We start from the raw sequence: 24,754 nt of genomic DNA, 5'->3' as shown, positions 1-24,754 counted from the left end.
TTAAGTATTTTATTAAGTATTCTTTGTTAGTAGAAAGTACAGGATTTTTCTCTATGTATCCGTTGTTAATTCTGTGCCCATCTTCATTCCCTATGGGGAAAAAGAAGCGTATATGAATGTTTCGGGAGCCATAAAATTCCATTACATCATCTCAAGGTATGTTAAAAATTTGCAACCTAAGGGCAATTCTAGCTCAGTGGTAGCACTCTGGTACTTAGCATTTACACATTTGTGCACTTGATCCTCTGTACCAGAAACAAAGTGGAGTGTTTTTTTCTTCCGTTATATAGCATCCTGTTTTCCATGATCTTGTATATAAGTGTTCTAAAATGGAGACGTGACAAGCATGTTTGTTGTTAGAGTTAAACCATTTTAACTTTTGTTTGTTTGGCAATTCTGGCCGCCTGAAACTATGTAGATCAGGCTAGCTTAAAATCACCTGTCTGTGCCTCCCAGCTGCTGAGGTTAAAGACATGAACTACTATGACAGGGCATTTCAGGTGTGTGTGTGTGTGTGTCTGTCTGTGTATATATGCATCTGTATGTCTCTCTCTCTCTCTCTCTCTCTCTCTCTCTCTCTCTCTCTGTGTGTGTGTGTGTGTGTGTGTGTGTGTGTGTGTGTGTGTGTCTGTTTTTAATGATTATGGGTATTTTTTTGTGCATGTTTTTCTGTGCATCAGGTCCATGCATGCAGCACCTGTGGGTGCTGCTGTACCCCTGGGACTGGAATTAGAGTTGTGAGCCACCATGTGGGTTTTGGAAGAACAGCCAGTGCTCTCAATAACACTGACCCATTTCTCCAGCCCCTCAACTTGTTTTAACACATAAAATAGAAACATGAAGGCAAAAGCCTAGAGTCAAGCTGCCAAAACAGAAATAAAGTAATATAAATTTTCATTTTTTTTCTGAGGACAAATGCTATCGCAGACAAAGCTAAATCAAAATGTGTGCATTAGGTTTCACATTAGCTGGGCACACCAGGCAGTTTAGCTAGAAGTTGTGCACAGAAAGGCTGTCCACTCTGAAGTCTGATTCTAAGGCTCTATTATAGTCCCATTATGACCTCTTCTGCTTACTCTCATAGGATCTGAGGTAATCAGTATGCTATGCTTCCACTACATAAATGTGTCCTAGTAGAGGAAGAAATCAGTTTCGTGCTGATTTCATTGGTATGTGCCAGGACTTGTAATAACCTTTGCTTTGCACACACAACTCATACATATTGGCCTGTTTATTCCTTTTATTTATGTATGCATAATCTTGCTATGTAGCCAAGGCTGGCCTTGAACTCACAATCCTCCTGACTTGGCCTGAATCTTGGGATAGTTGTACCATATGAAGGCTTGCTGTATCTATTGAATTGATAATGTGACTTTGTTTCTGTGTTTTATGCCTGAAGAACTGCTAGAGAACTTTGGTTTATTTAAAGATCATGCAGATTTGCTTCAGTTGTAAAGAGTTCAGTATTAAAATGACCTTTTAGGCTGAATGTGGTGGCTCACACCTTTAATCGCAGCACTAGGGAAGCAGAGGCAGATGGATCTTTGTGGGTTCAAGGCCAGCCTGGACTACATAGCAAGTTTTGAGTTAGATAGGGTTACACAATGAGACCCTGTCTCAACAAAAACCTTTCTCCGTGGCCTTGAGCTTTGGTTCATGTCAAGAACTATGGGGTATGGGGGAACTGTGTATGACGGCTCACGCCTGTGGTCCCAGCACTTGGGTGGCAGAGGCAGGTGGATCTCCTGAGTATGAGACCAGTCAAGAACCACATAGTGAGATCTCATCTCAAAAACTCACATTTAAAAAGGGTAGAATGCGCCTGTAATCCCAGCCCTCGGAGGTGCTAGAAAGTGGAGGTGGAGGAAGCCCGCAAACTCAAGGTCCTTCCTGGCAACATAAGGGTGAGAGGTCTTGAGCTACGTGAGATCTTGTCTCAAAACAAAGCGAAAACAGAAGGGGAACATCTGCTTTAGCTTACAACAGTTTTAACTCTTCGTTGCTTTTAAGAATGAAAATGGTGTGGTGTGTACATCTGAGAGAGCAGCATTTCGAGACCTGTCCTAAGGTGCATGTTTTCTTCTTTTCCCTTAGGATGGGGAAGATGAAGCAAATGATGGACAGGACAAGGACAGTGATGAGAGTGACGACAGCTCCAGTTAGAGCCGAGTGACACGGCTGCCCTGCTCACCTCTGGCAGACTCTCACCCATTTTCTTTTTGGGGTTTGAAGTCTGGTGTCTGTCTTTCTAGCCAGAAGCATCCTGTTTGTCCAACAAGGAGGAGCTTTTATTTAATTCCCCAGTGGATTTCACAGATTGTGTAACCTCCAGGTCCCTGGCTCAGGAGTCCAGTGTAGTATCCGTCCGTGGGTTGGATGAGCATGGCTATGCTGTAGATGCTCTAGCTGGGCCGTGGGGGATGGGTTTGAAACTAAAGTCTAGGCTTATGATAGCTTTGTAAATAAATCCGTTTCTGAGTTTTGCCTCAGCTACCTTTTTCCTCACTTTGGATGTGTCTTCATTATTCAAGGAATACGTAAGATTGAGTTGAGGTTTGTGCAGTCATACTGGTGCCCTAGAAGTGTGTTCCGTACTGCCATCTTCCTGGAGGAATGACTTGACCTTCTTAACAATGATCTATGTTTGGTTTGGTTTGTGTCAGGGTCTCTTTACATAGTCCTGGCTATTGTGGTATTAGATATGTTGACCAGGAAGGCCTTAACATTACTTTTGAATTTTTAAACATTTATGTTTGTGCGTATATGTATGGGCATATATGTACTATCGTGCATATGTGGAGGTCAGAGGACAGCTTATGGGAGTGAACTCTCTCCTTCCACCATATGGTTCCAGAGTTCAAATGCTGGACCTTTACGTGCCACCTTACCAGCTCCCTTTTAAAATCTCTGGTTATCTGTATAAAAGGAAGGAAGACATCACCAAACATGTGCTGGCTTTGTGTGGACAGATAGTATTTATTTCCACATTATTCTGAATTATGCCTAGAATCTATTTGTAAGAATCATACAAAATAATTGTAGTTTATTAAATATAGAGCATCAGGAGCTAAAATAGGGGACTCCTCTGTCTCCTGCCAGGAAGCTGCTGCCAGATTCTCCTTGCTATGCTATTAAGATTATTTAATGTTTGTTAATATTTTTACTCATACTGGTATAAAGTTATGTTTTGGTTTTTTTGGTGTTTTTTTTTTCCTTGTTCACATTGATTTGAGGAGGGAATGCTGTTTTTAAATTAGACCTTAACCCATGTACAGATTTTTGACCCCTTCATCCTCTGGTACCCAGAGATCCATCCATGTCTTCCTTGGCATCCCTTCCTTCACCAGCTCATCTTTGTCTTTGGCATTTAAGTTGAGCTCACACTAGGCTGGCTTATTTATATGACAAGGTAGTCATTATCACATGTGCACACCAATGTTGGGTTAACCTCTAAATGGCCATTCAGCCTTAGAGTAGAAATGTTCTTCCCTGCTCAGTGTCATTGGTCCTATTTCTGAAGAGAAAGGGAGAAGATCTCCTGAATCGTCACAGCCTGACCTAAAGGCAAAGTATTTGGTGTGATGTCACGGTTCGGTTTATGTGGATAGGTCTGTGTAAGCTTTGGGTACATACCAGAGGGCATGGTGTGGAGCACAGGTGTCAAATGGGGACCCTCACTTGGAGTGCTGCAAGGCAAAGGTGCACTTCTTGTAAGTCGCATACAGCAGGAGGATTGAGCGTAGCATCTGTTTGCACATAGTCACTGTCATTTGGATCTGAGGCTCCTTGAGTCCAGTAGGCCACTGGTGCTCCCTGCTGATTATTTTGCAGAAGGCTGACTTGTCTGAAACTCTGAAGGTTCCAGTCCACTTGGGTGGCTGGGCTGTGATGACCCTACCAAAAACAGAATCTACTCCACTGAGGCGGACTGGCTGGGGTTTCCTCACCACTCCTTTCTTGTTACTCACGGCTCGGAGCTCTGATGTGTGACAGGGTAACTTGGGGCTCTCTCCAGATTCCACAAGAGGGCTGTCTAGGACAAGTGTGACTTCTTGAAGGCACAACTGCACTTCAAGGTCGGAAGGGGTGTGGGGGAAGCAAGGAGAGGCCCTAAAAGGGTGTTTGGAGGAAGGAGTAGGTGTTGTATGCCATTGGAAGCTCTCATCCAGTGGGGTCCATGGTGACCAGAGCTGGTAGCCTGCCATTGACAGTCCTAAAGGAAAGGAGTCAGACATGGAATTTCCCTGCTGTGCTTTGGGGGAGGGGAGAGGCATGGAGGTATCTTAATGTCTTGGGGTGGGGGCTAGGAGGCAAAAGTGGCTGGACTTCACATTATTTGAGGCGAAGAAAACTGCCCATGTCTTGTAAGTATTTGAAATTGGTACTTCGTCAGAGCTCTCAAAGTATAGCCCTTGAACTATCAGTTTTAACATCATTAAGGATTTGATAAAAATGCAAACTCTTGGGGCCCCATCTCAGACCTACTGAATTAGAAATGTGGGGTGGAATCCGGAAGTTTGCACATATGCAAACACCCCCCCCCCATAATTCTGTTACACCTTACAATTTGCAGACTTACAGTGTGACTTTTCAGTAACCTGTTTTCACTATACCAACCCAGGCGTCCAACATAAAACAGTCCCTGGATTGGTGGTTTATGCCTGCTATATTCTTAGCGTCTGGAAGGTAGAGGTGGGAGGATCATTACAACTCGGAGGCAAGACTGTTTAACACAGCGAGCTCTAAGCCTGCCACAACTACATACATGGTGAGACCCAGCCCCTCCCCACAAGGTACTGGAGAGTCGGCTCAACAGTTTCAAATACTTGCTACTATTTCAGAGAACCTGAATTTGGTTCCTAGCTCCCATGTGGGGCATCTTACATCTGTCTACAGCTCCAGGGGATTCAACAGGGGGGATTTTCTGTCTTCTACCAGTACCTGAGCATACAGATAGACACATAAAATAAGTCTCAGGCAGGTGAGCTCTGAATTCAAGGACAGCCAGGGCTACATAAGGAGACACTGTCCAAAGAAACAAAACAAAACAAACAAACAAAAAACCCCAAGACTTAACAGCAGAAAACCCAACCCCAAAACAAAAATATTACTGGACAGTCTCTTGGCCCTAAAAGTGTTCTGATAGAAGAGAACTCTAGAGCGCTGGGCACCTTACACAGCCCCTTGGAAGAGACACCTTCCATAAGGGAGAGTTCAAAGGCTAGCCTTTAAAATGTGTTCATTTACTCCCCCATATAATATATATATGTTTTTATACGTAAGATACCCACTGGATAATACCTTGACTTTTCCTTTTGTGCTGGGAGGATAGATTAAGTCAAAATTTATCCTAATAGAATTTTGATTTTTCTGTAATTTTACTTTGAAATCGACAGTGTCTACTGAATTCAGAAGTTAACATTTTCTTAACACTTTCTTCTTATGTGAAGGACCATTACAAGTCCCATTTATATCCCATTATGAAACCCCCAGTGAGGTTCATTTGTGTGTGTGTGTGTGTGTGTGTGTGTGTGTGTGTGTGTGTGTGTGATTTCAAAATGAAAAGTGCCCTTTGACAATGACTAGGATGAAGTTAACTTGCTGGTTTCCTCCAGTTGATAGTGTTTCTCAGTCCCTTTGCAAGTTGCTATGCTTCCTATTTCTAGGTTGCCTTAGGAAGAGAAACTGACACAGAGTACAGCTGTCTGTTTCAAACTGCTTATGAAAGGCACCCAGTGCTAGACATCTCGGGACTTGAGAGGTCAAAGCAAGATTGCTAGGAGTTCAATAACTGCCTGGGCTGCAGAGGGTAAGACCTTGTCTGAAAATAAAAGAGAACTAGAGGGGGCATTTGGTAGACTGCCATAGCAAGCGGATGGAGAGTATTAACGCCTCTAAATATAAAAAAGAAAAATCTACTTATAGACTCATCTGAAAAAAAAAATGGTCCGTCAAATGTCCAGCCTAAATCAATAGGGATGGAAGGGCTTTTGGACTCCAGGTCTTTCCATTCCTTCACACAAGGTTTAAATAAAAATGGTTCTGCCACACTCCCCAGCATCACAGGGAGTAGGGTTTGGGGGTGAACTAGGGATTCTACACAAACTGCTGTTCTAGCCCCACACAGGGAACACAAGGTTCCCTTGTCCAAAGAGGCATTTTTATTGGCGCCTTCCTTCTAAGGAACCGGATCCTCGATTTCCCCACCTGGGAAAGGGGACGGCAGCGCCAAAGTGCAGCTCAAGTCCTGGCGAACTGTGAAAAGATCCCGAGAGGCTGGAGTGCTTGGAGAACAGGTTTGTCTCCCTGGAATTCCCTCCCCTGGAGCGGGAGCCACTCGGCCCTGGCCAAGGCCGGGACAGCGGTGGGAGCCTGGGCCGAGACCCACCATCACCATCTGGGCCGCGGACTCACCTACTGAACTCCACGCGGATTGCACGCTCCAGTGTAGCTGCCGCATCTCTTCTCCACTCGGCGCCTAGCAACCGCCTTTGTGACTCAGGACCCCGGAGGCAGGGGCCAAGTGTGGAAGGGTGCGGGGCGAGGACGTGGCTGGAGGCGCCCTTCTGGAAGGCCTCTGGTGTAACACAGCTACAGCAACACCTTCAGTTCCTCCCTACCCCTGCATTACATCTGTGTGCATTTGACATGGGACTTAGAAGACAACCCCCCTCCCCCCATGTCAAAGGCTGTGGTCAAGTTCCAAGACCTGTAGTTAGTGTTAAGTTAACCTTTATTCATTATACCCTGGCTCACACTGTGCTCCAGTGCTTGGAAAGGTTTTATTATTGCACTAGAAGGACTCCAGTACAAGAAAAGTGAATTATAAATGCCTACCTGTTAAGAAGAAAAGAAAAACTTCCCTTACTTTTCTAACAACTTGTTTTCTTTGACTTCAAAAAATCATTTTTGTTTGTTTGTTTGTATGAGTTTATGAGCAATATTTCTGTGCAGGAGACCTTGGGGCCAGAAAAGAAACTGGGTCCTCTACAAGCTCAAATACTCTCAACTGTTTAAGCTGTCTCTCCAGCCCCATAATTACTTTTGTCTTCTGTTAGACCTCAAGATGCTTCTGTTTTGTGTCTAACACTGAGACACATGGTTTACCATAGCAAAAGTACACTGTGAGCAACATTTTAATTAGCACGAATGGCTATGGAAAGCAGGAGTCGCCCCCACCCCCAGTAATTTCAGTCTCTTATAGTATGCAAGTGTCTGGAGGGAGGATTGATGAACTAACAACATACTGCTCTTTTCTTTTTTAAAATATTTATATATATTTATGTATACACACACACACACACACACACATATATATATATATATATATATATATATATATACACACTATATACACACTGTACATTCTCTGTCTTCAGACACCAGAAGAGGGCATCAGATTCCATTACAGATGGTTGTGAGCCACCATGTGATTGCTGGGAATTGAACTCAGGACCTCTGAAAGAGCAGCCAGTGCTCTTAACCACTGAGGCATCTCTCTAGCCCATACTGTATTTTCCTTAAACAGAAAATTAGCCGTGCATTTCCTTTACTGTAGAACTCAATTTAAAAATTTGTTGGATGAGCTGGGCATTTTGGTACACACTTGTAATCTCAGCGCTCATGAGACTAAGCCGAACGCCTGACCTGAGTTTAAGGCCAGCTGAACAATGGGAAAACACTGTAACCCTAAGGGTGGACTTGGAGGTAACACTGGCTAAGACTGAGGGCCCAGGGATTGGGGCCAGGCAGCGATCTGGGTTTGGAAGACCTACAGAGTCTTCAGGTGCCCACTGTGGATACACGTGTGTCCATTACAGAAGGAATAACAGAAAAAGAATTTAGATGGAAAACAGAAACCAGAGAGAGTAGAAAACTATGAGACTTGGAAGAGAGGTGAGTGCTTTTGAATTTACAACTTTTCCTGTTTTTATCTTCTTCCTGATTAAGAGATAGCTACTACTTAAAAGGCAAGTGAAACTGTAGTTACTGTATATCATATTCATTAAATATGGAAGTCCCCAAAGCCAAGACCAGATGATTAGAACTATTGGAAAAAAAAGTATTCGTACTGTTGTGACAGTCTGTACACAGTCCCGTGTGCAGTCTGCTCAGATCTAGGGCACATGTTCTGGGAGGTACCATTTGCTATTAGCACCACTGGGATCCAGAAAAGCCAAAGTCTCCTTACATTAACCAATTACAGTGAAATACCTGAGCCAGTCATCTTAGGAAGAAGGAAACACACACACACACACACACACACACACACACACACACCAAAACACTGCCCTGGTCCTGGCAAATGGCAAAAGCATATGTGGGGAGAAAGAAATCCCACAGAGAACAAGAAGCAGAAAGAACTGGGCTGGGCTAGACACAGACATCTGTAATATCAAGCTCTGGAAAACCAATTCCAAGAGCTCCATTCCCTTCCCAAGGTAGATGCCTAAGTTAAAATTTTTTAAAATTTTACATCTTGGCACTGGGTGGTTATGAGGTGTGCCTTTAATCCCAGTACCCTAGAAGCAGAGGCAGGTGAATCTCTGAGTTTGAGACCAGCCTGATCTACAAAGGTGTCTCAAAGTTAGGGAATTTCCATCACTGTGAAGAGGTACACACCTTTACTCCCAGCACTCGGGAGGGAGAGGCAGGTGGATCTCTGAGTTCGAGACCAACCTGGTTTACAGAGTGAGTTTAGGGACAGCCAGGACTACACAGAGCGATCCTGTCTCGAAAAACAAACAAACAACAACAACAACAACAATTTTAAAAGAAAACGAGAATGAGCAGAGTTGTGACCCAAGCATGAAAAGCATCTTGAACGGGATTTGTGGACTGTGGCCAAATCTGCTGACAAAGCGCAAGAAAGCTTGGACCAACCCTAGGTGGAGGTAGGAGCGTGTGGGCGTCCCCTAACGACAAGACCCGCTAGTGATCAGCGGGTTTGTGCAGGCGGGAACTGGGTAGCTCTCAGTCTTCACAGTGCGAGTGGAGGAGCCTTGTTTTTCCCTGAGTGGGAGCCAAACTGGAACGGTGAAGAGAGTTAGTCTGCGCGTGCGCGCCTCAATGCCAGGACTTTCTGGGGCTCGAACACTTGGGTGCAGGCGGCAGCGCAGGCGCGTCGGAGGCCTGTGGAGGTCGCGGCGCCTGCGCAGTCACTCTTCCTCAGGCTGCCGCCATGGCGGGACAAGAGGATCCGGTGCAGCGAGAGATTCACCAGGACTGGGCGAACCGGGAGTACATTGAGATCATCACCAGCAGCATCAAGAAAATCTCGGACTTTCTCAACTCTTTCGGTCAGCGGGCGAGCAGGGGAGGCTGGGAGGAGGGAGGCATCGGAGGCTGCCGGCGGCGCTCAGGAGAGGCGCGCCGTGCCGGCTACTCGCTTCCTCTTTCGCTCCCTGCCGGCCCCAGTCCCCTCACCCTGAGCCTCACTAGGCGGTTTCCGTGGGTCTACCCTGCCCATTGCCATGCCTCGCTTGCGCACGTCAGCGCGCCCGCTGCCCAGCCTCTTAGGCCCATCCATCGTCTGACTTGGTTTGCGCTGCCCTTCCTTGCCAGTCTGCACTTGGCACGCAGTGCGCAGCCGTGTCACGGTCACGAATACTGTTAAGAGACTCCTGATAGTTCTCCATCCTTCAGGATCAAGTCGGAAATCCCTAGTGCCATGCTTTCTATTGCTCCCGTTTAACCATTCCCCTGCCGTTCATTCCCCGGCTCCCTTTGGTTCTAGAGATGAGGGTTGTAAGGGAGGGGGCCCTGTCGGGTCTTGGAAATGCGTTTTGTAGCCCTGTATCTGCTTCATAGTAGGTGTTCTGGGTGCTTCTGTCTGGTTCCTCGGGTTTAACAGGGCAGATTGCTTTCAGCAGAGTCTACTTTTCCAAAAACTATTTCTAGGTGTGGCCGGCTGCTGACAGTCTTGATTTCTTTCTGCATGTGTTCCTAGCCTTCTGGACTGAAAACCTGTCACAGACTCCTTACGGTCTCCGGAAGGGTTCCTTCAGGGACTTTCTTACACAATACAAGACGTGCAGATGGCATCCAGTGATCTTTTTCAACTAGAGTACTGTGGTTCTACTAATTAGCAACTTTCAGCATCTATGGGAGAGTGCTGTATTTTGGGAAATAAATTAAAATGAAGTCGATTATTTTCTAGCTAAAGACCTGATGAGTCCTAAGTAGTATAATGGAGGTGACAGAGCAGAACGATGTAGTTCAGGTGTTGGGCTCCTGAGTGGCAGGCACAGGACCCTGGCATCCTCCACTCCTTAGAAAGTAAAGAGTTTTCTCTTTTTCTCCGCCCCCCCTTTTTGTTTGTTTGTTTTGTTTTGTTTTGTTTTTTATTTGTTAAGAAAAGAGAACAAAAAAGAAGGCGGAAACGCATCATTAAGCGACTAGGGATTCCCTGTCAGTAGAGCATTGGCCCAGCAGACGCACACTGCGCCTCTAAGTAGCAGCATTCGGGAACTCAAACTCATCTGCTTTGTAGAAAGTCTGTGCCTGGTAGAACAAAGCAAAACTCAGCAGGGGTAACTGGTCCTTACACAGGTCCTGCCGTATTTGGTGGCTCACGCCTGTGCTCTTAGCACTTGAGAGAGGAAGGCTGGAAGAGTGTTATGCCTGATCCTCAAAACAGCCACAAAAAACGAACCATTTTCTGGGGCTCTAGAGATTGCTCAGCTTCTAGAGGACCCAGGTACAAATCCCAGGACCCACGCTGCAGTTCGCAACTGTCCATAACTCCAGTTCGCAACTGTCCATAACTCCAGTTCTAGGGGATATGACACAGACATATATGAAGGGAGACTATCAATGTTAAAAAAAAAAAATCCATCTTCTGTATTCAAAGGAGTTCCTTCAGGTTGTTGAGATGGCTTGGCAGGTAAAAGCCACCAAGTCTGGCAACCTGAATACAATCGTCAGGGTCCACAAGGTGAGAGAACCAACTCCCACACGTTGTCTTCTGACCCCACAATGGTACTGTAGTACATGCCCACACCCACCTTCAAATACGGCATAAGAGATCTTAATCTGTCCATCCATCCTCCGTCTCCCCTACTCCATTTTGGTTTTGAGTCTTGGAAATTGCTAGAGCTCTTAGTTCACCATGCTCAGCTTTTTCTTCCCTTCCCCTCCTGTGATAATTAGTCTATCACTTTATGCTGGCCTGGAACTCTATTGATCAAGGATGTCCTCTAATTTGCGATGCCTCCTCTTGGCTCCGCTTCCCAGGTGCTGGGATTAGAAGTGTACTTACAAAATGTGTAGGGCTCCATGTAAGCTTACATGGATTTTCTCAATGGGGAACGGAGGTTAAAGATTAATTAGTGAGGGAATAGCATAAATGTGACAGTGCCATAGCCTCACACCCGTAAGTCACTCTGGAGGCTACGGTAGAGAACTGTAGTCAATAAGAGTTCATGTATCCCCAGAAGAAACCGATTTAAGAAGTATAAGAAAAGGGAATTCGACTCTGTGGGCAAGGCAGGTGGGCTCGCAGTTCAACCCTATGTTGCAGATTCGAACATTTCGAGAACTGATCATTTGTCCTGCCGCCCACAGTCTAGTTTCCCTGTGGAGGTTTTCTGTTTTGGCCCAGGACCTTGTGAGTGCTGGAATCAACTCCACCCTAAGTTGCACTTGCTGGGCATGTGCTTTCTGTGTAAACGACTTCCATGTTTGGTCCACGTAGTTGATTTCTCCTACTTTGCCAGAGAACTGGAATATTTCACTTTTTTCTTTAAACAGCATTCCTTATTGAAAAACATCCCCTCAAGCAAGAATCAGATGAACTGACAAACATTCCCTCAAGGAAGAATCAAATGAAAGAAATTAAAATAGCCTGATGTGGTGGTTTATACCTGTAATCCTGCCTGGCTGAGGCAAGAGAATTGCCATGGGTGTAAGGCCAGGCTAGGTAAAGATAAGGCCCTGTCTCAGAAAATAACAAAAACCTAGTGTTTTGTGCTGGGGGTGGGGTAGGATGGACTACGTTAGGATCATAGATTTGAGTTTTTGGCCTAGCTGGGAGAGGCAGTGGAAAGTAGTTGGAAACATCACTCACAAAGAAGGTTTTAACAAGCAAAATTATAAGACTTCACTTATTAATATCAGAGATGTGCATACTGTGTCTAACCAAAGTATTAATGGCATTTCAGTCAGCAAAGCACCGAAAGTCCTGTTAAATTGGGTCTGCTTTTCAAAATGTAAGAGTGATGTAACATCTAACTGTTCCAAATCTGGGTCTTAGTAACAGCAGCTTCATTCTAAATGAATTGCATCAGTAAGTAAGCTGTTCCCTCGGATGGTTACCTAACTGCCACCGAACAATCAAAATCGGAAGGTTTCTAGGTTTGTTTCTGTTTTTTGAGACAAGGACTTGCTATATAGCTTTGGCTGACCAGGAACTCACAATGTGTATACACCAGGGTGGCCTTAAACTCAGGAAGATCTGCCTCTCGGGTGTGCACAACTGGCTGTTTTGGGTGTGTGTGTGTGTGTGTGTGTGTGTGTGTGTGTGTGTGTTGGTACCAGAAATTCAGTTCATAAACGCTACTCAATCTATATTACCAGCCTGTACTAATAAACATCATTTTGGTTGTGATTTCACTGTGCAACAAGTTGGCCGCTAACCCCTGGCCAGGCGCAAGTCCTGCTTCCTCTATGCAACTGAGACTATAGGCCTGTGTCTATATACAGGCCTGGCTACATTAAACTTTAGTCCACATATATTTTGATATGTACACTCTAAGAAAGTATTTATCAGACAGGGTCTCACTAAGTTTCTAGGATGATCTGGAACTTTGAATCTTGCTCTGATGGCTTAGGTATACACTACTGCTGATTGTCATAATTCTAAGTCTTTTATGAGTACTGTTCACTTTCTCCCCTTCCTCATCTTTTTCTCCCCTCCTTTCTCTCTCTCTCTCTCGTGTGTGTGTGTGTGTGTGTGTGTGTGTGTGTGTGTGTGTGTGTGTGTTGAAATAGGGTGCCATGGTGTGCCCAAGCTAGCCAAGAGTATCTCACATGGACTCTGACTTCCCTGACTGAGATTACAGGTGTACACATGACACTGCTCTTTCTAGTTTTCTTAGTTTATTACCTTTTTGTTGGTTTGTTTTTGCTGAGGGTGGGGTGGGATTTGAGACAAGGTCTCCATATCTATTAGGAAGCTTCTCCCTTTCCTTAGATGGTTACATAATTGCTGAGAAAGACTCCGTCTGAAAGCTTCTGTTTATTGTTTTGTGGGGTTTTTTTGAGACCGTTTTACTAAGAGACCTTTTGATGCCGGGCTGGCCTTGGATGGCTTGGAGCTTGCTGTGTAGGCTGGGCTGGCCCTCTGCCTCCTGAGTTCTGGCGTTAAAGTCCCACACCATTGCGCCCGGCTCTTTTTTACTTTTTTCCTCCCCATTTTGAGAAGTCTCACCTGTTGCTTAGGCTTAGGTCTCCAACTTGAAGGGTCAAATGTTCTTCCATTTCTGCCTTCCAACATTATTTACATATTTTATACCATCTGACACAGCTGGACTACAACCTGCATGCTGAATTTGTTAATTGCATATAAAAATAGATTTTAAAAATAACACCCTCCTCCTTTATACTTCTTTGCACACATTAGCTTCAGAATCAGGGCAGAGTCTAAAAATGCAGACCAGTAGTCTGCGGCAATGTTTTTTAGAAAGTTCACACACCCCACAATACAGAGCAGTGTTAAGTGTGACTGTGTGTCATCATCTGTGTGGCCTCAGGTTCAGGCAGGTGTCTGACACTGAATTGGAACCACAGATTGTGAGTGACTGGAATTGCAAGAATAAAAGTTGTTCAGTCATTAGCTGTCTAGAAAGAATACATTCTCCCTTTAGAGCATGTGCTTACTTACCCTGTGTCAGGGTAGGGACTTGGGTTTGCTGTAATTTTCAAAGAACTCCAAATGCCTCTTCAAACTAAACTATAGTCTTTGTACCACTGAGTTAGATAATCATAAATGGTACAAACCTTATAGATACATACCAGAACTTAGGAGGTATGGTAAGGGCATAGACAGAACATTATGCCCCATGCAATTCTTACTAAGTCATCTATGCCACACCACATAAAGTTTCTCCTTAGGACTCAGAGCTTCTCAGCCCAGTGATGTCTCTGTAAGTTCATGTATCATATGCAAGCATCAACCAGGGACTTGCCTAAAGGCTCAGCTAACAGTTAAATTGCTTTAGCTTTTAATTGTGTATCATAATGAGGTTCTGCCTTCTAATTAGTTACTCCTTTCTTTAAAGTACTAATTTCAACTATTTCAAAAAACACCTAGTAATGACTCCAGGCATAGGGCCTTTAATATCTTCAGAGAAAATAACAGCCATGGAGGCCATTTCTTGTTGTTCCTAAAAAAAATTAGAATCCTGCTTATTTCCCAAATCAATTACTTCCTCAGTAAAATGTGATTCATACACATGTGATACAGACATCTCAGCAGAGTCTTCTCCCTTGTAAAGCAGGAAAAGGAACATTTCTCCTTTGCAGATCTCAGACTCTTCCTACTAATCCAGGAACTAAAACTTGACTTCAAAAACAAGCCAAGAGCTGAGTGTCTTAGGATTTTACTGCTGTGAACAGATACCATGACCAAGGCACCTCTTATAAGAACAACATTTAATTGGGGCTGGCTTATAGGTTCAGAGGTTCAGTCCATTATCATCAAGGCAGGAACCTGGCAGCACCCAGACAGGCATGGTGCAGGAGGAGCTGAGAGTTCTACATCTTCATCTGAAGGCTGCTAGCAGAATACTGGCTTCCAGACAGCCAGGATGAGGGTCTTGTATCCCAAAACCCACAGTGACACACCTTCTCCAACAAGGCCACACCTACTCCAACAGGACCACACCTAATAGTGCCACTCCCTGTGCCAAACATGATATGAACCACCACATTACACTCCCTGGCCCCATAGGCTTGTCTAAACATATGAGTCATTGGGGGCCATACCTAAACATAGCATAATGCAAAATACATTTAGTCCAACTTCCAAAGTCCCCTTGTCTATAGCAGTCTCAACAGTGTTAAAAGTTCAAAGTCTCTTCTGAGATTCATCTGATCACTTAACTATAATTCCCAAAACAAGACAGGAAACCAGCTGGGCAAACTCCAAACTCTCAATCTCCATGTTTGATGTCTTCAGATCTTCAAACCCTTTTTCATCTTTGTTGACAGCAACAAATTTCTTCCTGCTGGGCTGGTTTCACTTCCTGTTAGCAGCTTTCCTCAACAGATAGCCCACAGCTGTGGTATCTCGAACATCTTGGGGTCTCCAAGGCAACTTCAATGTTACAGCTTCTTGTTTCAATGTCTGGGATCCACACATGGTCTTCTGGGCTCCTTCAAAGGGCTGGAGTCTCTTCTGCAGCTCTGCTCTCTGTAGCAGTCTAGGCTCCAGTTAATCCCACTCCACTGCTGCTGCTGTTGTTCTTGATGGTCATCTCATGGTACTGGCATCTCCAATACTCTGGGTTCTTCTACTTAAACTAGGCTTCACCTATAGCCTCTCATATACTCTCTTCATGTTGCCACGCCTCAGCTCCTTTGCATGACCCCTTCAGTCCTAGGCCATCAACTGCAACTGAGGCTGCACCTTCACCAATGGCCTTCCCTAGCCTCTCAATAGTGCCAAGCCTCAGCTATTCTTCATGATACCTTCATGCCTTCAAAACCAGTACCACCTGAGTGACTCTTACGGATTACCAAGGACAGCTGCAGCATGAGGTACAACCTTGGCTATCTCCAGGACACAGCTTCTTTATGTGCTCAGAAAACACTTCCCAGATTTCACCTCAGTGATGCTGGTCTCTTCTTAATCACCACTAATTTCTTAGCTCCAGCTGACCAGCACCAGTTATCCCAGTAGCCCCTTTTATTCTGGACTTTAAAGCCAGATCCACATAGCTGAAGTCCTGTTCTGCTGCTTGCTGGGACTGAACATGGCCCCCCTTATTCTATTACCAGTTATCTGTTTTACAACTCTCTCTCTCTGCCTGAGGTTGACTTTCCAGCAACTTGCTTTGTAGACTGACTTTGAACTCAAAGATCTGCACACCTATCTCCTAAACACTGTTTAAAAGTGGTCCACCAAGCCTGGATTTAAATTTTTCTTCACCTAGCACTTGCTCTAGGCTGGCCTTGAACTCAGAGATCTGCTTGTCTTTGCCTCCTGGGATTAAAGGCTTGTACTACTGATCCTGGACCCAAATTTAGCTGGGTAGGATCTTGACCCAAGGTCCTTTCATTCAGTCTAATCTCCTTGAACACAGGATTCAGCTTCATTTCACTTCCTAGTGTCCCTTTAATACTCAAACATATATTTTATATTTTTCCTTTCTCAGTTTGCTATGCTTGTTTAAAATGCTCTTCATGAGACTTTAACCAGAGAACGTCTATGATGGGGATTCTGAGACTGTAGTCAGTACAATCTGAGTCTCTTCACCTTAGCCTCAGGCAGACTCTTTAGACAAGAGCAAAAATTAGCCACATTCTTCACCAAAATATCACAAAAACAGTCTCTAGGCCACATATTCAAATTCTCCACCAAAACCTCTTGGGCCAGTTCCGAACTGTTCAAATCACTCTCAGTAACAGTCTTTCATATTCCTACCAGGATTGTCCATTAAGCCCCATTTAAAGCCTTCCACTGCTTTCAAATCCAAAGTCCCAAAATCCACATTCTTCCATACAAAAGCATGGTCAGGTCTATCACAGCAATACCCCACTCCCAGTACCAACTTCTATATTAGTCAGAGTTCTCTAGTCACAGAACTTAACATATAGAATGTCTCTATATATTAAGGGAATTTGTTGTGATGACTTATAGTCAACTACACCAACAGTGGTCAGCTGTGAATGGGAAGTCCAAGGATCTAGTAGCTGTTCAGTCCCACAAGGCTAGTTGTTTCAGCTGGTCTTTTGTACAAGTAGATTCCAGCAGATGTGCTGACAAATAAATGCAAGCAGGCGAAGAAATCTTCCTTATTCAATGTCCTTATGTGAGTCTTCAGCGGGTGTGGCCCAGAATAAAGGTGTGTACCACCACGCCTGGATCTGGGACTTGCTTTGTCCCAGTCTGATCTTGAACTCAGAGATCTCCTTACCTTAGACTCCTGGGGTTAAAGGCGTGTACTACCTTTCCCAGTCCTAAGCTTTTCAAAGCCACTGTGCTTCAAGATCTCCATGCCAAGATCCAGGTCAGAAATTTGTGTCTTCTGGATCACAGGTGAGCCCTCCAATTCTGGATTGTAGTTCATTCCAGATATAGTCAAGTTGACAACCAGGAATAGCCATTGCACTGGATATATTAGCAGTCACCTGTAATTCCAGAACTTAGAAGGCTAAGATAGGATTTCCAATTCAAAGCTATCCTGGGCTACATAGTGAGCCAAAGTGGCCTGAACTTTATATAAGGAAACTGTCTGGAAATAGAATAAACCCCCTCTACCCTCACATCCCAACACCCACCAAACAAGTCCAGAAGAAACTTTGAGATAAAGCTAGTACTAATCTTTGCTGTGCTAAGGTGATACATGAAGTAATCCAGAGGAAGAAAGCCAAGTGTAGTGAAACGTTCCAGTAATCCCAGTCCGTGGGAAGCAATAGGTACAAGGATTGTTAAGTTTTAGGCTCAGGCTAGGCCAGGCTATGTAGGGAAGATCTTACCTAAAAAGTAAATGTAGGAGCTGGAGAGATGGCTCAGTGGTTAAGAACACTGACTGCTCTTCCAAAGGTCCTGCCTTCAGTTCCCAGCAACCACATGGTGGCTCACAACCATCTGTAATGGAATCTGATGCCCTCTTCTGGTGTGTCTGAAGAGAGCAATAGTGTACTCACACACACAAAATAAATCTTTAAAAATAAATGATAAAGGTAGAGAAGAAATCATGTTAGTATTGTTGGCAGTGATGCTGTGGATATACAAGCAAGCACCCTGATAAGACCTGCTTTTATTGAGTGGTGACAAAGTTTACTTTAATTCAGGGTCCAGAGTTGCCCAGTTGCTGAATGCTCTCTGTTATTTTTATTTAAAATAGCAGGTTCTGGTGTGGCCTTAAGCATGTGAAGTGGCATTCTACTCCTGGGCTACACCTAGCCTATGAACCAAACATTTAACTTCAAGCATAGTTCAGAGCCTGTGTCTGGAGTTGGGCACTGTCTTCCTCAGCAGTGTTCGTGTAAGCCAGTTCTAGAGTATCGTTCTGGGGTTCTGATTGATTTACCAGACTGACGGGTAACACAAGTCTCTAGGAAAGAGCCCTCCCTGGATCTCTCTTTTCCTAGGAAATCCAGCTGTCAGATTGTTTGCTTTTGAGCTTCCAGACATCCTAGTAAATGGAACTCTGGGCATGCTGGATAGTCCTGACAGAGTGACAGTGTTGAGCCAGTGAGATGGTTCAGTGGGTACCTGCTGTTAAGCCTGATGACCTGAGGTCACTCTCTGAGATCTACATGGCTAAAGGAAAGAGCCACTCTTTCCTTTGCATATATGTGCCAGGGCATACATACAAACACAAAAATGTAATTTTTTTTTTTAAGTAAGGTGGTGTGTGTTTCTAAAGGTTGCTAGGGTGGTCATCATAAGTCAGACTTGGGAACTAGAGGAGACAGCAATAGCAGGTAGTAAGGTTTAAAAAGAAGGGCCCAGCATTGTGTTCACACCTACAGGTGAATGAATGTATGGTGGTGAAACTAAGTATGGAAAAGGATTATGAAAACTAAGTTTGAAATAATGAGAATGGGTGAGTGTCTTTTTCATGTGTGTGTGGGTATGTGCGAGTGTGTATATGTGTGTGGATGTATCGTGCACAAGAGAACCATCATAGCTCTTCCACTTTACTCACTGAGGCAGGCCTCTCTGTCAAACTCAAAGCTCGGTGATAGGAAGTCTAGTTTTTCTAGCTCTCTTGCTCTGAGGAGGATCCCATCTCAGCCTTCTGAGGCTGGAATTGCAGGTAGACTGCCCTGCCCACCAGGCATTTACATGAGTTGCTGGATGTCTGAACTCCTGCCCTTATGCAGGTGTTTTAAGCACTGAGGCATCTCCTCAGCCCAGTGGGCCCCCCCCCCTTATTTTTTAACTGTTTTTCTAAAGTGGGGACAGTGACAGCCAAATACCCAAGTATCTTAAGAATGAGAAGTTCATCCTTAGGAATTTAGATATATTCAGACAAAAACAAAACAAAACAAACAAACAAACAAAAAAACAGACTTGCTTTTTTCTGGCTAAGACCTCTCAGAGGCAAATTATTAGTAAGTGTTGGTGACGAAGAATGATTAGATAGGCAAGATGATGAAAGTTGAGGATGAATCAGAGTGCAGAAGGATCTGTCAAAGTGAATGCTTTTGTAGAAGCAGCCAGAGAAAAGACAAGAAGGGGAAGTTGTTAGCTTGCTGTTGACTCATTGTGTGGGGGACGTTCAGAGTGATCTGGCAGCTATTTTAGACCCGAAGAATAAAGGTTACTGAGACAGAAACATGGATTGGAGGCGGTAGTAGGAAGTAGCCATCACTTGTCTCCATCCTGTGCTGCTGAGGACATTTGAGAAGAATAAGGGTCTCATGGTTTCAGGTAAAGGAGTCAGAGGAGAAAAGGTATTTTAAGGGAGTCTAGATTGCATTCTGGGGGGTACTGAAAAAAGATTGGAAAAGGCAGGGGAAAGAGTCAAGGCTGCTTTTCACAGATGGAATCTTGGTTCCATCATGTGATTGATATTGATTGAATTTTCTCTAGTTCAGAAGGTCTCTATGGGTATTGTTGACGCAGTCCAGGCTCAGATTAGCTTCCAAGAGCTCAAATGATGAGACAGTGTTACTTTTCATTGCTATAACAAAACACCATGACCAAAGCAACTTATAAAAGAAAGCATTTCATTTGCAGCAAGTTATGGTCTTTGAGCATATAATGGCACAGAGTATGCATCACCATTCCAGCAAGGAGGAGTAGTGGCATAGTAGGGCAATGCCGGACCAAGCAAGGTGGAAACCCAACAGAGCAAACTCCGAATCCTGTCTCTATGTCTGATATCAAAAGGTCTTATGTGCTTCCTCCTTACAGCTTTGTGACTGGAGCATACTTCTCTTTCTTGGGTTATTTCTACTCCCTCTCTGCAGCTCTCTAGCAGATAACCCACAGCTCTAGCACAGTGGGATCACCAGTGAGATCAAGGCTTCACTTTCACTGCCCACCCACTGCTCTGGGCTATAGCCCAGACTCCCTACCACACACCTGACCTAACCAGCTCTCAAACCCATTTTCTCATGTATGCTTCACAATTGTATAGCCAGAACCACAAAACTATTACTGCCAAGTTATGCTGCCTGTTGGGGATGGAGCCTAGCCCCTACATTTTTATAAACTTTGATTTGTTGTTGCCTTTTAGGAACAGAAAATTCCTTTCGTCTTTTTCTTCCATAAATTGCAGGGTTAGCTTGGGTGGGGTCTTGCCCTGAGAGTACTCATTCCCTAATTCCATTTCTCATTAGTCTTCTTGTCTCTTTCAGCGCAAGCCTTGGTTCCAACGTTTCCTCACAAATTTTTTCTCCTCAAATTCTGCATTTTGTATTTCCTCTTGCCCTGCTTGCTCTATTTCATTGTAGACCTGCAAAAGAGTACCAGTAATCCAACTACAGAGTTGCTGTCTTGAAATTTCCTCTACCAAAGAAATTAGTCCAAAATTTCAATTTAAAGACTTATTTATTTATTTTCTGTGAGAATACTGTAGCTGTCTTCAGACACACCAGAAGAGGGAATCAGATCCCATTACTGATGTGAGCCACCATGTGGTTGCTGGAACTTAAGACCTCTGGAAGAGCAGTCAGTGCTCTTAACCACTGACCCATCTCTCCAGCCCCCAAAGTTTTAATTTAACCTCAGGCAGATTTTTAGCTCCTTTTTTTTTTTTTTTTTTAAGATTTATTTATTTGTTTACTTATTTACTTATTATATATAAGTACATTGTAGCTGTCCTCAGACACACCAGAAGAGGGCATCAGATCTCATTACAGATGGTTATGAGCCACCATGTGGTTGCTGGGATTTGAACTTAGGACTTTTGGTAGAGTAGTCAGTGCTCCTAACCACTGAGCCACCTCTCTAGCCCTTTAGCTCCTTTCAAAATTGCCCGTTAAAAGTGTTCAGCTGCTTTTATATTCCAAAGCAGCATGGTCAGGCTGTCACAGGAATAGCCCACTTGCTGATACCAATTTGTATCTTTTCAATTGCTGTGACCAAGGCAACTTATAAGAAAGTTTATTTTGGGGCTCACAGTTCCAGTGGTTGGGTCCATGACCATCATGGAGAAGAGCATAGCAGCAGGCAGGTAGGCAGGCAGGCATGGCACGAGAGCTGAGAGCTTAAAACTTGATCCATGAGCATGAGGCATGCATAGACAGACAGACAAATGCACACGCACACACATCCTGAAAAAAGTGTGAGCTTTTGACACCCTCCTCTCTGGACCTCTTTTTCCGTCCGTCCTTCCTTGCCTTAATTTCAGCTGTAACCCTCTGGACTCTCCCTCACTGCTGCAGTGAGGGAGAACTTGGAATAATCTAGGACAAGCCTCCTCAGCTGATCTGTAACTCTATCCTAAAACCGTACTCAGGTTTTGAGTTTTGATTTCTTCCGGGCTAGTGACGGATGGTGCTTGTGATGCCAGGGAACAGAGGAACACAGCTCCCACTCAGCCCTGTGGGCTTAAGAAACAGCTGGTGCTCCTCAGTGTGGTACATTTAGTACACAGCCCTACTTTAATTTCCAGGGGGTTATGGGAGATGCTTTAGGTTGAAGAGCTTGCTTCTGTGTTTCCTTTCTCGTGGGTCCCTTCTCTTAGTTTGCTGTTTGGCAAGTGATCTGCACATCCTTTACATACTAGCTGTATACTGCTGCCATGACAACTTTTACAAATGTAGCCTGAGACAGGAGGATCACTGCAAGTCAAGACTAGCCTTGATTATAAGACAAGACAGGGATCTCCTTTGGTGGTGACTCTTCTCTGCCTACCACCCTGGGTGTTCCACAGCATCTGGGCAGTCAATCCTTCAATGCTTCTTACCATATCCCCAGTCCCCGTGTGTACTTGGAAAACTGTTTCCTCTTCAGCCCAGGGGTCTGGGTGTGGGTGTTTGGGGGACATTAATCCTGAACGTTAGTCTCCTTTTACCAGATATGTCTTGTCGTTCAAGACTCGCAACACTGAATGAGAAATTGACAGCCCTTGAACGGAGAATAGAGTACATTGAAGCGAGGGTGAGTATGCTCACAGGCTACCCCTGAGGGAATACACATTTCTACTTAGAACAGCCTTGCAGAAGTTAAGTGCTCTGCCTGGATTTAGGTGTCTGGGTCTCTGGAGCTGCCTTTGCTACCATTTCTCACTGAGTAGGATCCAAAATAGGATTTTTTTTTTTTAAATGACTTTAATCCCTTTGCATTTTATCTAAATGTCAGTTTTCCCTTCACAGGTGACAAAGGGTGAGACTCTCACCTAGAACTGTGCCACGCCGCTGCTGGGAAGTTGCTGTACAGAACACTGGCCATGTGGGAAAGGCCCAGCAGCCTTCTGCTCCTCCTCCTCTCCTTACAGAGCAACAGGGCTTTTTCTTGTTTTTCTTTTTCAAAAGTGGCCTTTGGGCTCTGCTGTGTGCCCTGGGGTATGATGTGGCATGGGGGAGCAAGCAGTCCAGGGGACCTCTTGGAAACAGCATTAGGCTTTTTCCTTTTCAGTAACATTGTGTGGAACTATTGTCAATGTGCTTGAGGTGTTGAGAGGCCAAAGCTGGGACTCTCTAAGGTCCTCCCCACCTCTCAGTCTCTTTCTCTCAGACTTTTCCTACAGCTCCCATGGCCTCTGCACTGATTTCTGTCCACAGTCAGCCTTCTCCCTGCCTGTGAGAGGTGGGGGCAGTCCTGGCTGAGACTCGTGCCCTGCAGTGTGGTTGCCAGAAAATGTTGTTGCTAACACACCAGTTTCTTGTTCTGGGAGGTCAAAGCCAGGCCCCCAGTTGGCTTGAAGGGACATTTTCGGTTTTCTTTGTGTCACTTGGGGTATCGGTGGCTCTCATGCTTCCCTAATAAACTCAACTTTGTCTGACTGCTGACTGTGGTGGCAAGACTAGCTGGAGAGGGACTCGCTGTTCACAGTCACTGTGTAGGAATGCTCTCCCGCAGAGGAACCTGCAGCTCTAGCTGTTCAAAGCCTAGGCAGCTCCAGTCAGAGTGTTCCTGTCTGGACACTTGAACCAGCTCAGCCTGGAATTATTTGGTCTTTCAGCAGATACTACCAAGGACTTTTACTTTTAGGTGTGTTAGACTCTAATAAAAGTTACAGTATTGAATCAGACCTGATGTTTATGATCTGTTAAAATCCTAGAATCTTCCCGGTTTAACTCTATCCAAGGTAGACTACTAGTTTTATAAGATAAACATCCTTTGAAAATAAGCTGGGGATTTAGCTCAGTGGTAGAGGGCTTACCTAGGAAGCGCAAGGCCCTGGGTTCGGTCCCCAGCTCCGGAAAAAAAAAAAAAAAAAAAAAAAATAAATACTGAGGTTTGTGAGATGGTCTAACATGTAGGGTGCTTTCCTCCAAACTTGGGAGCCCTGAGTTCTGTCTCTTGGACCAACATGGCAGCAGAAAACCCATTCTTGGAGGTTGTCCTCTGATCTCGACGTGCATGCTGTGGTGTTCCTGTGCATGAGTGTACCGTGTACAAAATGTAAAAACCAATTTTCTCAAACAAATACTGCCATTTAAACAAGAATCGAGGACTTCCGATGTTTCCTATAAACTTAAGCCAACTCACTGCTCAAGGCTTTTCCTTACAGAGATCTTCCCCTTGAGTAGGGCAGAGTTCATTACTCTGTGCACACTGATACCTCTCTATCCAAGCCCTATTTCACATTCAGAGTCTAGCTCGGGTTAACATTCCCCATTGTTCTTCCAGACAAGTACATTCAGTACTGCCCTTTCTCAGACTTCCTGGCTTGTGTCTTCACACCAGAGTTATCCTGAATTATTCGGATCATTTTCAGAGTATATTGTCTTAGGGTTTTGTTGCTGTGAAGAGACACCATGACTAAGGCAGCTCTTTAAAGGCAAATGTTCCATTGGAGCTGGCATTATCATCAGTACAGAAAGTGTGGCAGCCTGCAGGCAGACATGATGGTGGAGGAGCCAAGAGTCCTCTGTCATGATTTGAAGGCAGCCAGGAAGAGACTGTCTATTACAGGCAGCCAGAAGGAGGGTGTCATCACATTGGCCAAACTTGAACTATATGAGACCACAAAGACCACAGTGATATACTTCCTCTAAAAGGCTATGCCTCCTAATAGTGCCACTTCCTATGGGTCAAGCATATTCAAATCACCACACAAGTAACCTACAAAGTACCTGAGTTCCCTTCCCTGGATTAACTCAGCTGGGTGCTTTGAGGAAGGTGTGTTGCCATGGACACTGATGAACCAGACTAGGAGGGTTCAAGCTGTGTTTGCAGAAAACCTGCTTAGACCTTGGGCATTTTTTTTTTTCTTTTTTTTCCGGAGCTGGGGACCGAACCCAAGGCCTTGCGTTTGCTAGGCAAGCGCTCTACCACTGAGCTAAATCCCCAACCCCGACCTTGGGCATTTTAAGTAGTACAGCCCGAGTCTCTTTGATCCAACATTTTCCAAAATCCAAAGCTTTCTAAGTAGTGACAGCACTGGTGAACCTTTTCACACCT

General features: G+C 44.6%; 3 protein-coding genes across 4 annotated transcripts in view; 2 read left to right on the top strand and 1 right to left on the bottom strand.

Moving 5' to 3' along the window:
• The window catches only part of Fancd2 (FA complementation group D2), a 63,620-nt gene extending 61,132 nt beyond the window's left edge, over positions 1–2,488 (top strand). The window contains 1 exon segment of the mRNA XM_032905918.1: positions 2,095–2,488. Within this exon segment, the coding sequence (XP_032761809.1) occupies positions 2,095–2,163 (69 nt within the window). The 3' untranslated portion in view covers positions 2,164–2,488.
• Fancd2os (FANCD2 opposite strand) lies at positions 26–6,443 on the bottom strand. 2 transcript variants are annotated; one of them, XM_032905917.1, is made up of 4 exons: positions 6,415–6,443; positions 4,580–4,679; positions 3,634–4,213; positions 2,954–3,514 (listed from the first exon to the last, which is right to left on the bottom strand). In XM_032905917.1, exon 3 carries the CDS (start codon positions 4,203–4,205, stop codon positions 3,675–3,677), a length of 531 nt encoding a protein of 176 aa, XP_032761808.1. In that variant the 5' UTR covers positions 4,206–4,213; positions 4,580–4,679; positions 6,415–6,443; the 3' UTR covers positions 2,954–3,514; positions 3,634–3,674. The 2 variants fall into 2 exon arrangements, with proteins under 2 accessions (XP_032761807.1, XP_032761808.1); XM_032905916.1 differs by lacking the exons at positions 2,954–3,514; positions 4,580–4,679; positions 6,415–6,443 and adding an exon at positions 26–90 and having other exon boundaries at positions 3,634–4,205.
• Positions 6,444–9,145: 2,702 nt separating this feature from the next.
• On the top strand, positions 9,146–23,378 carry Brk1 (BRICK1 subunit of SCAR/WAVE actin nucleating complex). Its single transcript, XM_032905915.1, has 3 exons — positions 9,146–9,299; positions 22,203–22,285; positions 22,501–23,378. Exons 1-3 carry the CDS (start codon positions 9,182–9,184, stop codon positions 22,525–22,527), a joined length of 228 nt encoding a protein of 75 aa, XP_032761806.1. The 5' UTR covers positions 9,146–9,181; the 3' UTR covers positions 22,528–23,378.
• Positions 23,379–24,754: the final 1,376 nt, after the last annotated feature.

The sequence above is a fragment of the Rattus rattus genome, chromosome 6, assembly GCF_011064425.1.
Source record: "Rattus rattus isolate New Zealand chromosome 6, Rrattus_CSIRO_v1, whole genome shotgun sequence".
Taxonomy (NCBI): domain Eukaryota; kingdom Metazoa; phylum Chordata; class Mammalia; order Rodentia; family Muridae; genus Rattus; species Rattus rattus.
Note: the sequence above shows the minus strand (reverse complement) of the source record. Positions and strands in the feature narration are given on the sequence as shown.